We start from the raw sequence: 16809 nt of genomic DNA on the forward strand, positions 1-16809 counted from the left end.
GTAAAGCAGAGTGTCTTGGGATGATCAAGAAATCTTTACACAATAGGAGATGAGGATTGTGCAGACTAAAATAGAAATGGTATGTTAAAAATATAAGTAGGCATAGATCACAGGCCTAATATAGGTTGCAAAGGAAAGATTTGTGTTGACAGCCTGTGGTGAGCAGTGGACAGGGTGCTGCTGTTGGAGAGCAGGGGAGAGTCTGATCCTCTGATTTTTTTGGGCCAAGGATGGCCCACTCTGCAGCCAGCCACCTGGGTTCCAGTCCCACCACTGTGACTTTGTCATTGTATGACATGGGTGTGTTATAGGCCTCTCTGTGCCTTAGTTTCTACTCCAATGAAATAAGGTTAATAATAGAACCACAGAGGGCTGATGGGAGGGTTCAGTGAGCTAATACCTATGACGTGCTCAGAACAGGGCTGGCACGCAGTGCTTAGTAAATGCAACTAGTGTGTTGGTTGCCTAATACATTCTATCATGTACAGTATTGAACTATATTCTTACATAGACCTATTTTATTATTATATATTATACAGTATTACTCATCAGACTTTACCATGAAAGCTAAGCATTTGAATTATCACCGTGCAGTTTTTGTCTGACACCTAAATTAAGAGTGACAGTATCATCCTCCTAACTCGAGCAGCCATTTACCTACAGACTTTATGCCAGTGTGTACCGAGCTCACTGCAGTGCATCACCCCATTTAATTCTCATGTGACCCTGGGAGGTGGCAGTAATGACCCCACTCTCTGGATGCTGGGAACTCAATCTCACAATCACAGGCTCACAAGTCCTGGAATCAAGGCTTGGTGCTGGGCAGCCTGCACCCAGGGCGCTGCGGGGCCGCGGCAGGTGACCCAGAGCTACGTTTCTCATTGTCTTCTACCACCGGCAGCTGCTGGTCCCCACTGAAGGTGCAGCAGGAGCTGCTGTGACCTCCTCTGGCAGTGAGTTTTAAGACATAGCTCTTACGACCATCATGGGAAGTGGCGGTTTTACTAGGACCCCTGCAGCTGCTGCCGAAACCCACCTCCTTCTTCTCCGTCTCCACTTCCTTCAGGGAAAAGGGTTACTCTGCACCACAAGTAAAAGGACTCTTCATCAAGTTTGTTTGAAGGCTCTGCTTTCTTTCTTTCCTAGGACTCTTGAATCCCAGCCAGTCCTTACAAGTTCTCATAGGGCCCATTCCCTTTAAATCTATTACTCAGTTTCTTTTCAAGCAGGGAGGTTGTACACTCCAAACAGACCTTGCTCATGCTACATAATGCTGGTGCCAGGCCAATCTTGTTCACCTCTAAATGCCACGTGTCTAGCCCTCTGCCCAGCACATAGTAGGTGCAATGGGTGAGAGGGTGAGTGAGCATGTGTGTTCTGGCTTTTTTGTGGGTGTGTGTACCAGGAAGCTCATCGTGGACCTTATGACTGGAAAACATGTCACTAAAACATTCTAATGAGAACATGCTAATGGAACTGCCCTTCCACGCCACCTCCTGGTGGTAGGCTTCTCGGCGAGCTCTGTGGCTCACAGAAATCCAGAGCTTGCTTGCTTGCCTGGTGTTGTTCGTTCATTCATCTGCTCAGTAAATACATGTCAGCTGCGTGCTGTGGTCTGTGCCAGGGGCTGAGAGAGAGATGTCAAAAGACTTGTCCTTGTCCTCAAATATCTTCAAGTGTCACAGAGAGGCCAGCCCAGTCCACAGGCAAAGCCACTGGTGTAGGTTACACCCTGTCACAGTGATGTGACCGGGGTGCTTTGGGATCACGTAGCTGGGCCCACAGGATGGGGCAGGGGAGAGTGGGACAGTCTGTGCTAGAGCATTGGCAGGCGATGAGGCGGGGTGCACACTGGGGCGACAGGGAGGGTGAGGAGGGCACGAGCATCAAGACACAAAAGCCTGGGGAGAAAATACTGAAAGTTTAGCTATGACCGAAGAGAGAGAAGATGACAGAGGACGAGGCTGGGGGGGAGACGGATCACAAAACAAGGCAGACGCTCAGGTGGAGAATTCTGATTTGATGGTGGGACGGCAGGAAGCTAAAGAAAGGTGTAAGGCAGGGTGAGGGCAGGGGTGCTGTCGGACTGGTGTTTTAGAAAAATCACTCTAGGAATCTTCTGGGTATTTCTTATTAAACATTCTCTCAGGGCTGCAAAAAGAGCCATGAAGGGGCCCATTTTGAGTTTATCCCAGGCTTCTGTGAGGGCTTTTATTGATGCCATCATGTTCCCCAACTCCACTGGGAAGACAGGAAACCAAAACTCCAGTGGCTGACAGATTGGGTCGTCTGCCTCTAACAGGTGCCTCCAGGCCACGGTGTTTTGGAGCTTTGGGCAGTTGTTATTTTTGCAGCTAGAGGGGTATCTTCAAAGAGCAGTGAGACTGGAGAGAGGGTGTTTCTGGTTTGAGCAGGAAAGCCTCAAGCTCTGAAGCGGTGGTAACAGCCCAAGCTTCCCTCAGGAGCCACAGCTCTCATTAGGCTGATCTCTGCCTCCAAGTCCTCCCTGTGATCTACAAGAGGAACAAGGAAGCCTTCATCCCAGAGCCCGTTCGGAGGTGTCCATCACGCTCACTGAAGGCGGCGGGAGCCAGAAGAGCCCAATTGACCGCAATCGCGAAAGCCCCAGGCGTCAACATACAGCTGAGTGGTTGACAGCAGGACACCTACCTTGTGCCTGCTGACCCCACTGGTGCGTCCAGCAAGAGTCCTGGCTTCAGGACAACCCATGGCTTTTTCCCTTTAATGTCCTTGCCTCCCTTTTACCGCATGAAAAAAAATGTTGATTTGGATTGCAAGCTCTTTTAAATCATCTCCCCCAGTGAGGTCCTCTCTCTGGCAGCAGGAGGTGGCAAGGCAAAAATCCTGTGATCCAAGATCAGGAATGCCATTCTTCCCTGGCCCGAGTGGGCCCTGGCCTGAGTGGGCCCCGGCCTGTCAAGTTTCTCATGTATTTCTTGGCAAAGACTTAGGTGTTTGCCTCAGGCCAGAGAGCATAGCAGGCTCTTTTAAATGAATGGCGATCGACAATGCTCGGAATGGTTTCTGAAAACCATACCTATGTTCATCAACCCTACTTTCTTGTGCTCACATTATTTGGCAGAGAGCTGTGTAATTCACATGAAAAGCATTTTGGAGATATGGAGGGAAAAACGAGTTAACTCCAGGAGCCACTGTGGAATCAGCTTCATTTCCGGGGAGATCGACTCACCTTGAACTCCGTGGGGAGTAAGGGCAAGCCCAGTAATGCATCTGGATAGTCCAGTTGGGGGCAGTGGTGGAGGTGACAGGTTGCAGGGCTAGAAGAAAAGCAATGGAAAAGGGAGGGGTGGTTGTTATTGGACAGGGGGCCGGGTGCTGAGCGGGTCTGCCTGGGGCCAGCTGGTACTGTGTGGGCTCGTGACTTTGTGTAGGAGAGAATTCACAGTATGAGTCCAGGTGACTAGGAGGGTACATTTATTCAAGCTGGGGACAGTGAAACAAGGAAGGGCTTAGCATTGAAGCAGCAACAGGAGAGCCAAGGCTGGGCTGCCTTAGCTCACTGGGGAGTCAGAGAAAAGGGGGCCTTGGGGACAGGTTTGGGGGATTAGCCTGGGATGAGCTGCTACTACCCAGTGCCCCCTGGTTGCAAGTCTCAGAGCTTTTTAGAGTTCAGGAGGTACCCGCCTGCAGGGAGAGAAGTGGGGGAAGGAGGGGGAAAGGGAACGGTGCAGCCTGCTCCCCAGAGGGAGACGGCGCTCACTGGGTCCTTTGTCTTGAGCTTTTCTCTCTCTCTTGCAGGTGGCAGTCTCAGGGGAGGGTTTCCGCAGAATATTCGTCAGTTTTCCAGGTGTGCTCTTGCAGGCTCCTGGTCTCCACTGATTGGTCAGTGCCAGGGCAGGGCACTAACTCATTAGTCATTGCAGCTGCTCCTGGCATCGCCCACCTGGTTTCAGTGCTTTTCTGGGCTTGGAGCTGAAACACAACTGATGCTTAGATGTAATCTCTAGGGAGGTGACCTTCTGTGTCTGGCTGTAAATTTCTCAGCCGCTGTGTTCTGCTCTCTGTCTCAGTTGCCCTGTTCTACTTGCCAAGGAATTTTCCCAGCTTCTGACTATGTCAAATTATCACTAGCTTCAGTGCTGCTAGCAAGACTGGGTGGATAATGATTAAGCAGTGGGCTCTGTCCCCACTCTGTTTATGACCTGAGCAAGTTTCCTAACCTCACTGCTCTCGGTCTATTCAGTGGGGATAAGACTGCCTACACCACAGGGCTGGGGGAGGAATCAATAGATGAACACATGTTGAGGGCGAAGACTGTGCCTGACATAAAGCAGGACCTCTGAAAGCCTTACTTGCCACTGCAGGAACCCAAACCAAACCAGGTGTGTGTGTGTTTCAGATTTTATTTATTATTTATTTTTAGAGAGAGCAGAAGGGAAGGAGACAGAGAAGGAGAGAAATATCCACGCGTGAGAGAACTATCCATTGGCTGCCCCTCACCTGCCACCCAGCCATGTGCCCTGACTGGGAATCGAACCAGCAACCCCTTGGTTCGCAGGCTTTCGCTCTTTGCCCTAAGCCACACCAATCAGGGCACAAGGTGTGGTTTTTTAAACAGCTTCATTGAGATGTAGTTTACAAACCATGAAATTCACTCCATGTGAGGATATAATTTAGTGATTTTGTAGCAAATTGATAGTTGTGTATGTAATTACCACAGCAATCTTGTTTGGTAAAGATTTTATCACCCTGAAAAGCTTGCATTTGTGCCTGTTTGCAGGCCATCTTTGCTCCCTGACCCACGCCCTAAGAAAATACTGATCTATGTTGTGTCTCTGTGGCTTTGTCTTTGCTTGAGATTTCTGGCTTCTTTTCCTTAGCATAATGTTTGTGAGGTCCGCGCACATTGTAGCACGTGTCAGTGCTTCGTTCCTTTTCATTGCGGACTAGTTTTTCCTGGACATACCACAGTGTGTTCATCCGCTCACCAGCCGGCGGACATGGGGGCCACTGCCACCTTTCAGCTACTGTGGAGAGTGCTGCTGTGAACATCACCTGCATGTGGAGGGGCAAGCGAGCCCTCCACCAAGTGCCGCTCTCCCGGGGAGCCGCCCACCCCATCCGTCCAGCCCTTCTGGCGTTTCCGTGATCCGCACTCCCCGACACTGGCACATAGCCCAGGTGACACACCTGCACCTCTTTTTCACAGTAACTTTCGTTCATTTGTTCAGAACGCGGCTTTTTCCATAAATTTGTGGTGATGAATAAACCTTTCTCATAATTGCTGTAGGAAATTTTCAGAATAATCAAGCAAATTTAGGGAAATTGGGCAACTGCTTGAAATAATCGTTAGAGAGGAATGCAGATGCTCTCTGTTCCGAGTGGGCTTGTGAAATCACTGGAAATCACTGTTTACGCCTCACTCTGTCTATCTAAAGGCCCCCTCGGTTAGTGTGTTGTTCTTTTCTACTTCTTCCATCAAAGCTCCAGCATGCCCAGCCATTCCATACAGTTGAACACCTCTTCACCAAGCACCAGTTATCTGCAAAGCACCATGTTAATGATAAACCGCTTACTCCTATTCAGCCTACAAAACCCAGTCTAGAAGTCCCTATTTTCCAGAAGCCTTCTAGAATAGCTCCCACTGTCGCCCTCCCCCTCCCCACAGAGTTAATTATTTTCCTCCCCTGAGTGGTCTGTCCCTTCTTATTTGGACGTCATTTTGTACTATTGTAAATTTTTTGATGTTGGCCTCTCTCACCATGCACTGTGTGCTGAGCCTTCAGTCCGGAGACTGGGCCGCATTCTTATTTACATTTCTTTCACCTAGGAAGACTTTAATAGTCGTTTGTGAAGTTTTGAATGGATGGTAAGAGAACCTTCAAAGCCCAACTCTGAAACATGAGTTTCATGGAGGATTGCTGAACGAAGTCGCCTGGGTCTGGTCTGAGGCCATTACTTCTCTCCTGTCACTGACGCTGGAGGGGGACCAGAAACGGGGGCCCTCAGCACTTCATGACCTGCATGTTCTTCACTTCATTCTTTCAAGATCACTTAACCACCTTTTAACATGTATATGTAATTTATTTATCTTGTTTTTCTGTCTTCCTCCTTGAAGACACTCTATGTCTGTGACATTCTATGAAGACAAGGGTTTTGGTTTCTTTTTTTTTTTTTTCACTGAGTCACCGCCATAGACCTAGGCAAGTTCCTTGCATATAGGAACAGTGAGAGCTGACCGAAGGTGGTGTTATTTACATCAGGCATTTTTCTGAGCACTGTATACATTATAATTCATCACATCTACAGCTCTGGGAGGTAGCAGTTGATATATCCTGCATTTTACCACAAAAAAACTGAGGCAAGATTATATAACTAGCCAAGGGCACTCAGCTAGTGATCGGATGAGCTGGATTCAGACCCAGGCATTTGGGTTCTGGACCTTTATGCTTTTCTGCTTCTTAGCAAGTATTTTGTTGAAAGAAAGAGAGAGAGAGAGAGAGAGAGTGAGTACAGCTAGGAGACAAGTTGGCATTACTATGTTAGCCTATGCTGAGGCTGACAGAAAGCAGACCCCCAACCCCCATGACCACCTAGGGGGTGGGGACTGGATCTAGGGGCAACAAGAGGCTTATGACAGGGGTGGCTCTCGTGGACAAATCGCCATATGCAATCCAGGCAACTTGACTTTTTACCTCTGGACCCTGGTGGCAAAAAATGGTTGACCTTGGTATAATATCTTTCACATTTCTAGGTACCTTCTTAAGAGTTACCTCATTTTACCTCACAGGAATTATGTAAGGACTGAAGGACAAATGCAGAGAAAGCTAAATGGACATCTTATGAAGTCCACCAGCTGGGGCCAGAATCACAGCCCGGATCCCCACACTCTCCCCTCCTTTACCTGTGACAAGGCACAGGTCTGGTGCTTACTAGTTACACCTTTAGGCCTCCCTTTGTTCATTTTATCAGGTGGCTCACCAAGCATTAATAAGGCCCTGCTGCTATTTTTTCTATCCCTGATCCTACTGGCCTCCAAAACAGACCTCTGAGAGGATGCCAGACCAGCACCCAGTGAGCCCTGAGTAAGAGTGACGGGGCCCCAGTGCACGTGTAATGGAGCTAAGCTCGCCTATTGAAGGGGATCGCAAAAAGGTCAGCTGCCGCGGTTTACTCAGATCTGCCCTGCCGCACAGGTTGAGGGCACTTCCTCAGGGTGCGGGGTGCCCCATGTCTGCAGATGCAACACTGAAGTTCCTGGGATCTGGGTGCGAGCACAGGCAACCCCCCACCCCAGTGAGGGCCACCTGCTGCTTGCCAGTCTTCTGCTTGGCTCCATCACTTAGTCTGTTAGCATCACTTTCTACAGAAGAGTGATACAGGGGCAAGACCAGACTGGGCAGCAAGCCCAAGGCGCCACGGGGAAACAGCTCCAAATCCGGGCCTTCCAACTCGAAGTGCCTGTCTTGGCCACATCAAGTCCTGGTTTATTTTGTCCCTGGGACTACTTCACATACCACAAGAGGCTAGAAATGAATGAAGAGCAGAGTTTCTTAAGAGACTGCTAAACTTAACAGGTCTAGAAAGACTGTCCCCAGCTCTAGCTGCCTGCACGTGTCATATAAGGAAAGACATTCACGGTTTTCTTGTAACCTCTACAAGCCAGAGTTTGAGCCTTCAGCCACAGTGGGCTTCCACTTCCCTAGCTGAATGAAGGGTTGGGCCCAGCTAAATCCAGGAGGCAAAGAACAAAATTCTCACTTGGCTCCCAGACGGTGGAGCCTTGGCTTCTATTTGGTGTAGACGGTGTGATCTGACCTGAGTTTTTCTAGTGGTTTGCCTATTCTGGACAGTCACAGAGGAGGCTTAGGTGCATGTTGGATTTAAAGTCTCCTCATTATAATACTGAAATGCCACAGAAGTTATCAAATGTCTCTTAATGATTATATAAACAAAGTTGCTTGCATTAGCCAGCCAGAAAAACAGATTAAAAAGGACCCCTTAACCTTTTCCCAGTGTCCATGTGCCCACTCAGCTCTCACCAGCAAAACCTCATTGCTCACCTGTGTCCTCCTCCTTCCTGTTTGATGACAGCCTCCTCATGTGATGGACAGAGAGTAAGGGTCAGCCAGTATGTTGCCTTATGCCACCAGGTAAGAGAGGGACAGTCACCCGTGAACCCCCTGACAGTCAGGTGCCCCCAGTCGGCGGTCATGCCACCACCCTCAGTGACCGCATCCAGACCAAAGTGCTGCCGTGCCTCGGCAAGCAGGATTGAGCCCAAGATCACCGCGAACATGGGGAGGCCGATAAGCATCTTCCCGCCCAGCGTGTGGCCTGTCTCTGGCGACTCCCAGAGCCGTGTGGGGTGCACTCTGCTTACCCCCAACCCCCGCCGCCACGCGTCCCTTTCAGAATATTAAGCTGATCTAGTATCTCTACATATTTCATTGTATTACTGTGGTCTCCAAATTATTACTCTTCTGGAATCTTCTGTTTTTAGCTGATAGGGATCCAGGCCTGGGTTTCCAACCACGGTGCACTGAAGGGTTTCTCTTTGTCAACCTCACAACTCACCCAGGTTCAGTTGTGTCCCCTCATCATGGGGTCCTGTCATGTGGCAGATGTCTTGGGTTTGCTTTACATTTGGGGTCTCGGTCACTGATCTAAACAGACCAGAATAGAAGCCCCGTGAGTGCCCACCACCTGCCAGTGGCCTTTCTCAGCAGGTAGTAGTGTCTGTCTTTCAGGAAAAAGGTAGGAAAAGCAAGAACCATGGGAAACCATCTATCATCATCTTTATTTTTACCACGAGGAAACTGAGGCTTCATAACATTATGCATTTTGTCCAAAGTTTCACAGCTGGTGACAAGGAACAGGAAGTACCCACAGAGCCTGCTACAGATAGAGTTGGGGGCGCATTTCACTTTGCTCTTGTTTGTTTTCATTTTGCTCACTAAAAGTAATACAAGCACAGGTGTTTAAAAAATTGGGAATGAGACTTCCGCCAAGATGGAAGTGTAGGTGGAAACACTGTGCCTTCTCCCACAACCAAGTTTGAATACAACAAAGATTTGGAGAACAAAGACGCAGCCAAAGAACATAAAACTGAACTATATGGAAGTCCGACAACAACCAACCATTCAACCGGACTGGTAAAAGGGGCAGAGCCAGCAGCGGAATGGGGACGGGCAAGAAAGATCCCTTGACCCCAGGCACCTAGGCAGCCCTGCGTCGGGCAGACCCAGTGAGGGCACGGGGCGGCAGACAGGCTGCAGTCACACATTTGCGTGCAGATAAACCAGCAGACTGAGCAGTGGGACGGACCGTGCGGGCCCCGGCAGCCGCCATTGCTTTCCTCTGACCCCACCCCCACATACAGCGTCACAACCCAGCAACTGAGTGGCCCGACCCTGGGCAACACCTAGGGCTCTGCTCCTCATACATAACAGGCACGAACAGACCAAAACACAATGGCCCAAGAACAGCTCAAACCCCAGAGCCTATAATTCTAAGTGACCAAGAAATAGCCAGCCTCTCAGATGCACAGTTCAAAACACTGGTGATCAGGATGCTCACAGAACTGGTTGATTTTAGCCACAAATTAGAGAAACATATGAAGGCTAAACTAATTGAAATGAAAGGAAATGCACAGGAAACCAATAGTGAAGGAAAGGAAACTGGGACTCAAGGGGGTGGACCAGAAGGAAGTAAGAAAGGATCAAACAGAAAAAAGTGAAGTTACAAGAATTCAAAAAAATGAGGAGAGACTTAGGAACCTCCAGGACATCTTTAAACATTCCAACATCTGAATTATAGGGGTACCAGAAGGGGAAAAGAAACAGCCACAAGTGGAAAACTTATTTGAACAAATAATAAAGTAGAACTTCACCAGTGTGGCAAAGGAAATAGACTTCCAGGAAATCCAGGGAGCTCAGAGAGTCCCAAAGAAGTTGGACCCAAGACGGAACACACCAAGGCACATCATCATTACATTAGCCAAGATTAAAATGAAGGGGAAAATCTTAAAAGCAGCAAGAGATAAGGGGACAGTCACCTACAAAGGAGTTCCCATCAGGCTGTCAGCGGATTTCTCAAAAGAGACTTTACAGGCAAGAAGAGGCTGGAAAGAAGTATTCCAAGTCATGAAATCCAAAGACCTACATCCAAGATTGCTTTATCCAGCAAAGTTCTCATTTAGAATGGAAGGACAAATAAAGTGCTTCTCAGATAAGATCAAATTCAAGGAGTTCATCATCACCAAGCCCTTATTATATGAAATGTTAAAGGGACTTATCTAAGAAAAAGAAGATGAAAAATATGTATATGAAATGTTAAAGGGACTTATATAAGAAAAAGAAGATGAAAAATATGAACAGTGAAAGGACAGCAAACTCACAGGTATTAACAACCACACCTAAAACAAAAGCAAACCAAGAGGACAGCTAGATCAGGAGCGGAACCATAGAAATGGAAAGCGCATGGAGGGTTAGCAACAGGGAAGTGGGAGGAGGAGAAGGGGGAGAAGGTACAGAAAATAAGTAGCATAGACGGTAGGTAGAAAATAGACAGGGGGCAGGGCAAGAACAGTATGGGAAATATAGCATCTAAAGAACTTGTGACACATGGACATAAACTAAAGGGGGGAATGGTGGGAGAGGGGGTGTGCAGGGTGGAGGGGAATGAAGGGGGGATAGAACAACTGTAATGGTATAATCAATAAAGTATATATAAAAATTAAAAAAAAATTGAGAATGATACAGAGGCCCCTCCTGGGGGCAGCTCAGGCCTGCTTTCTAGGGGCCATACCCACCTCTCCGTGAGGGGCCCAGCAAGGTCAGGCTGCCCCGCCCCACCCCGCCTGTAGGGCTCCATGGCCTTCGTTTGCCCGCACCAACTCCGAAGTTTTCCATCAGCTCCTAGTCTGAAAAGTGGGGAAGAAAACTTGAGGAAAAATAAAACATTCCAGAAGGACACCCACGGAAAAATTTCCTTACCACTCCTGATCTCGATCCTCCGTTTCCTCTCTCAGCGGCACCCATGCCAACCAGGGATGTTCCTGCAGGAGCCAATGCACATTCGTGTGCATCTTTCCGTCTGTCCCCCAGGGTCTGGGACAGTGGGAGCACCTCGAAGCGTCCTGCACGCAGCCGCTTTCGCCTCTTGGTGTAACCCAGGCACCATTTGTGTCCCCAACACAAACCTGTTGCATTTGTGTTATTATCTATATTTAAACAGTTACCTGTTTAAATACAGACACCCGGCTATTTCACTTCTAATGCTTCTACTCTGACAACACCGCCGTGATGTCTTGTGCAGGTGTCCCTGCATGTCAGCGGGGCACATTCCTAGAAGTGGAGTTTGGAGCTCGGGATCCTCACCACCACTGGGCCCTCCTGGGTGCCAGTTGTTCCAAAAGGAGTTAAACTCACAGGCCCCCTGCACAGACAGATGGCACCTTCCGCAGGTGGGACAGCCCAGGGACTCGGAGGACAGGGTGAGCAGAGTGAGCTCTGGCTGCCAGGGTGCACGAGTGCCAGAGCCAGCAGTGCTGGCTGCCCGGCGTGGCTTTGGGCACAGCTGAAATGAGAGCTGGGCCCCAGGTCAGAGAGTCTCCACTCCTCTCCCTTTCTCCAGCCTCACTCCCTTCTCTCACCACCCAGGACATGCACTCGTGCTGGTCCTCCATCCACGGAACTTCCCTCTGCCCACCCCACCCTGGGTCTTCCTTGGGCACACTAGTGGCCTCCAGTCCCTCTAGACCCTGGGAATGACTGGTCTTGCCCCATTCTGAGCTCCTTACACCTGTGCTTGGGGCGCCTCTCTGAGGGGTTTCTAGGTTACTTCACGTCCTATCACACATCCTCAGACTGTTTACTTCGCTGTTGAATTAGTGCGTCTTGGAATTGTTTTCAACCAACGCCAGACCCCCAACCAAAGCCATGACCCCTCGAGGGGCTGTGTGAGTGACACCCACAGGTGCCTTGCCATCTGCTTTGCTTCGTAAAGTTGAAACTGGTGCTCACAAAAGTATCACGTTAGGTACCTGCCAAATTAGGTAGACACTGGGAATTAGAGCAGAGGAGACTGAACAGCTGTGGGAGGGGGTCTGGAGATGGGCCCTCGAGGGCGGAGGACTTAAATAGCTGGACTGTGTGCTTGCTGCTGGTAATGGTAATAACTGGCCTCCGTGCTGCGTGCCCGATGGCAGCACCTCTCGTCCCTTGGCAGGAGGTCCTGCTGTCCCCTTCCAATTCTAGGAGGCTGGTAGGTAGAGAGGTGAAGAGCTGGCCCAAGGCCATGTTCTGGTGGAGCCCGATTCCAACCCAAGTTTGTCTGGCTCCCACCTCCTCCCTTCACTGCCCCACCCCTCTCAGCCGGCGCCTCCCCTTGTCCCGCTGCCGGGCAGGCTGGGGATCGCCAGCTGCATCTTTGGTCCCTTGGCTGATAGCTTCATTGTCATTCTAGGACTTCTGCCATGGGCAAGTGATGTGGCCGCCCCTCAGCGCCTTGCAGGTGAAGCTCGCCGAGCCCGGGCAGTCCTGCAAGCAGGTGTGCCAGGAGAACCAGCTCATCTGTGAGCCTTCTTTCTTCCAGCACCTGAACAAGGAAAAGGACATGCTGAAGTAGGTGCTGGGGTGGGGCAGGGGCAGCTCAGCTCACCTGTGGGTCCAAGCTGGGTTGAGAGGATGAGGTTCTTGTTTCCAGGCTTGTGCGCTGCCGGGGAAGGATTTGGGGAGCGGGCCACACGCAGCAGGATGCCCCAGAGAAAGTTAGCCTGGCATTGCTACTGTTAGGTGAATGAGGCACCTGGCATGCTGACATATTTAGGATTCAAATGGGGGTTCTGTGTTTGCATAAATAATGTCACGTCTGGTCTTCGAGATCGTGGGAAGTGTTTACTTTGCTAATGTCACACCAAGAACCACAGGAGTGGAGTGGGCACAAAGCCACAAGCAGTCGCCCTGTCCCCAGATGGCCCCCAGCTGTCCGAGCCATGTAGGTGGTGGGTGACAGTCTTGTGTCCTGGAGTCAGGAAGCAATGAGGAATACGGGCGAGGAGCTGACACAGAACCACCCACGGCAGAGTCAGCTGCCACCGTCCCCTGCTGCGGTCCCCATCCCTTTTTTACTGTTGCCGGCACCTCTGGAACAGGTGTGCTGCCGGGCGGAGCAGGCCTGGCCCGACCCCCCCCCCACGCGCCCCCCCCCTCTGCAGGAGGGAGGGCCGTCTGCACTGGGTGACCCTTTGCACTCCCATTGACGNGCCCCCAGCTGTCCGAGCCATGTAGGTGGTGGGTGACAGTCTTGTGTCCTGGAGTCAGGAAGCAATGAGGAATACGGGCGAGGAGCTGACACAGAACCACCCACGGCAGAGTCAGCTGCCACCGTCCCCTGCTGCGGTCCCCATCCCTTTTTTACTGTTGCCGGCACCTCTGGAACAGGTGTGCTGCCGGGGCGGAGCAGGCCTGGCCCGACCCCCCCACACGCCCCCCCCCCTCTGCAGGAGGGAGGGCCGTCTGCACTGGGTGACCCTTTGCACTCCCATTGACGTTGCTCTTCCTGGCGCCACTCACTTCCCTTTGCATTGGCATGTGGGGTTTGGCACTTGCAGTTCCCGGATTTCCGAGTGAGGTTTCTTCTCACCTCGGACTCGTGGCCCCAGCAGTGCTGAATCTCCCCATTTTTGTCACACCCCGCCCCGAACCACCCAGTGCTTAATTGCGTAGCACCCCCCACACCTTAATAGTTCTAATCAGATGTTTCCCCTAAGAAAGAGATTTGCTCTCCCAACCCCAGATGCGCAGAAGAGCAGTGGTGCCGTCCCGTCCTTAGGAGGGTGTTTAGGAGTGGGCTCAGGGCTCAGGGCTTGCCCGCGCCCCGCCCTCACATCACGCCCTGTAGACAGCGTGCTTGGCCACAGTGGTTGCCAGGGCACAGTGGTTGCCAGGGCACAGTGGTCTGAGCTGCTCTGGTCCCACCTGCAAGTGCCACTCTTCTCAAGGGTGGAATGAAACCCCGCCCAGAAAGAGCGCTGGGCCTCTGGCATCACACCCCCCGCCCGTGAAGCCCTCTGTGGAGGGCAGCAGGAGGTGCCACCGCTCCTGCAAAGGTGCCCTGTTCACCGTCTGCCCACACGCCAGGCCCGGACAGCTGTGTGGTGCCTGCTCTGGTGAAACCGTGAGGGGGAGTGGTGGTCTGATGTTTGTGGAAAGCCCACACTGGTCCCAGAAGCTTCCATTTCCACAGCACATCTTCTGAGGACCCCGAGCAGCTAAGTGTCAGAGTGTGGATCCGCTGCGGGCAGACCAGGGACCGTACACACTGAACTGCCAGTGTGTCCCCCACTGTCTGTCCCCACCTCTGGGGGAGGAAACTTGAGATGTGCTACCCAGTCCTGGGATCAGGGCCCCATCCGCGGGCCCGCCTCCGGGGGATGGGTCTAGGTCCCTTTAGGGGACTGGAAGGGGAGCTGATGAGCCACTTTCTTCAGTTTTCCCACCTGTAAAGTGGGGACATCCTGGGTGATGGTGACCTGGTGTGCAGCCAGTGCTGAAGACAAGGCAGAATGGCCCCTGTTTCCCGAGAGCCCTGGGCAGTGGGGCAGCCCGGAGTCACCGGGACAGGATGGGAAAGCCAGGCGGTGCATGGGCCCATCCCACCCATCCCACCCATCCCACCCCGCACTGTAGATGCTTCTTCCTAGGAGACAGCGGCGGTGGCTCTCTGGCAGTAAAGCTGCCTGAACTTACTGCTCTGAACGTAAGCACCCTACTGAGTATGTTGTCCCTGTGTTCTGTCCCTAAATACTGATCACGTTGTTAACCTCCCGGCCCCCCTCACTGTCTTTCTGGCAGTCCTGGCCCATCCGTGTTCAGGGCTGGCTCACAGTGAGGGCCTCCTACAGCTACTGCTGCTTTCTCCTCTCCGGCTTGGGGCCTGGATTGTGACATGAATTGAATCCTTTGGAGTGTCCCACACTGCCGTCTTGAATTCAGGACACAGGTGGCCACTGTCGGAGCTCCGGTGCAGTCCGGGCGTGGTGTCCGTGCCGGGGCAACCACAAACTCCTGGGCACAGGAGCATGCGTGGCTGAGCTGTGACCCAACCTGATCCAAACCAGAGGGCAGAGACCCTGGAAGGAGCCCGAGTGCCCAGGCTGGAGACCTCGGCTCTGTGAATAAGAATGGGTGTTAATGCAAGACCTCGTTTGTGAATTGGCTACCTTTCCAAGTTGTGTCTTCTAAAAGGAGTAATGCCAGCTTCCCGCTGTCAGGAATTCGGAGGCCCAGGGAGAGACGGGCCTTTGCCCTTTCATTCCTCAAGAGCTGTGAAATGTGAACCGCGGGCTGATAGGCTTCAGAAACCCAACTCCCGTCCCGTAAGAGAAGCTGCCCGGGCCAGCTGGAGGGGTCTGCACCTCTGCAGAAAGGAAACTGCAGGCTGTGCCAGGAGTCTCCAAGCGGGTGTCAGTGTGTGTGTGTCCGAGAATGGGTGTGACAGACATCACAGCAATAGAGAGGCAGAAACAGTGACGTGCGCACCCTGAAAAGCAAGGGGCCCACGGGCGGGGGATGAGGACGCTGGCCTGCAGAGGCTGGCAGGAGTCCAGACGCACTCCCCTGGTGGCGAAGGCCACCTCGCCTCTTCAACGACTGCCACGCACTGCTTAAGCAAGAATGTTGGAGTGGCCTTCCTGACCGGCCAGGGCTATGGGGCAGGGACCTGCGTGCTGAAAAAAGGGAGAGCCCCTGGGCGCTGGGGCCGTGTGCCCACGGCATGGGATCAAGGGAACCCCTGTGGGGCTGCCTTATAACGGGCTCCTGTGACTGCTGGCACACACTGTCTAAGCAAGCACTTCGTGGCGGTCAGGGCATCGTCCCAGGCGGGCTGCTTCCACCGAAGCGTCTGCCATGTGCACTCACACCCAGGAAGCTGGGCCAGGAGCCAGAAGCCAGGAGACGCAGGGGCTGGAGCAGGAGGGTCTCTTCATGGCTCCTGACACGTGTACCCCTGGCCATGGGGTCTAAGACTAGTTGTAGACATTTCCACACTCCTGGGGAGCAGAGCACCAGGCAGGTGAGTTGATTTAAGACATACCAGCTTCTGAAATTCACCTAGATAAAGAGCGTAGGCGTGACTGTACCCTAAGGCCATGCTCCACATGGAAACGTTCGGTACACAGATGAGCTCTGCAGACCCCTGTCTGTGGCTTGACCAGCAGGGGCATCTCGGGTTGGACGCGGAAGCCCCAAATTTCTGACTCATTTTCCTTCAGGAAGTCTGTAAAACCCACACTTCCTGCTCTCGCCTTCATGGTCCATGACCTTAACCCTCTGGGTGCCTCCGTCTCCCAGCTGACATGCCGAGACCAGAGGTGTTAGGGCATTTAGAGCTGTCACAGAGCTCTCTGGTGACTGCAGAGCAAGACGAGAGGGAAGGCCGCCCTCCGGAGCAGCAGGAGCCCGGCCGGCAGCTCCCAAGAGCCCCCTCGTCCCTGCCAGATGCACTGGGAACCGCCTGCTTGATGCTGGCAAGGGCTCCGGGCCAGGGAGTTTATTGGTCGGCTGCAGGAAGACCAAAGGGGGCAGGAGTAACGGGGGCTGTGGGGCAGGGCGCGGTGACACACTGCTTCTCTTCCAGTATCTGGAAGCTTTCCAGGGGCAGCAGGAAACCTCAGGTTCCCCAGCTGGACCCCCACCTTTCAGCAAGGATCGAGGCTTCCGTGAACACAGGAAAATGCAGACGGCTGGCATGTGGGTCGGTTCGCGCTGCAGGACCAGGGAGGAAGGCGGCCGGGCCCACCCGTGTCTGCCAGGGCAGGGC

At 52.3% G+C, this 16809-nt stretch overlaps 1 protein-coding gene across 5 annotated transcripts in view; it reads left to right on the forward strand.

The window, feature by feature from the left end:
* MGAT5 (alpha-1,6-mannosylglycoprotein 6-beta-N-acetylglucosaminyltransferase) overlaps positions 1–16809 on the forward strand; it is a 358323-nt gene that overhangs the window by 335368 nt on the left and 6146 nt on the right. For all 5 annotated transcript variants that reach the window (XM_037068662.1, XM_037068737.1, XM_037068872.1 and 2 more), the window contains one exon: positions 12451–12608. In XM_037068662.1, the coding sequence (XP_036924557.1) occupies positions 12451–12608 (158 nt within the window). The remainder of the gene's footprint in view (positions 1–12450; positions 12609–16809) is intronic.

This window comes from Sturnira hondurensis, unplaced genomic scaffold (assembly GCF_014824575.4).
Source record: "Sturnira hondurensis isolate 20B ecotype Veracruz unplaced genomic scaffold, ASM1482457v3 Scaffold0000256, whole genome shotgun sequence".
Classification (NCBI taxonomy): Eukaryota; Metazoa; Chordata; class Mammalia; order Chiroptera; family Phyllostomidae; genus Sturnira; species Sturnira hondurensis.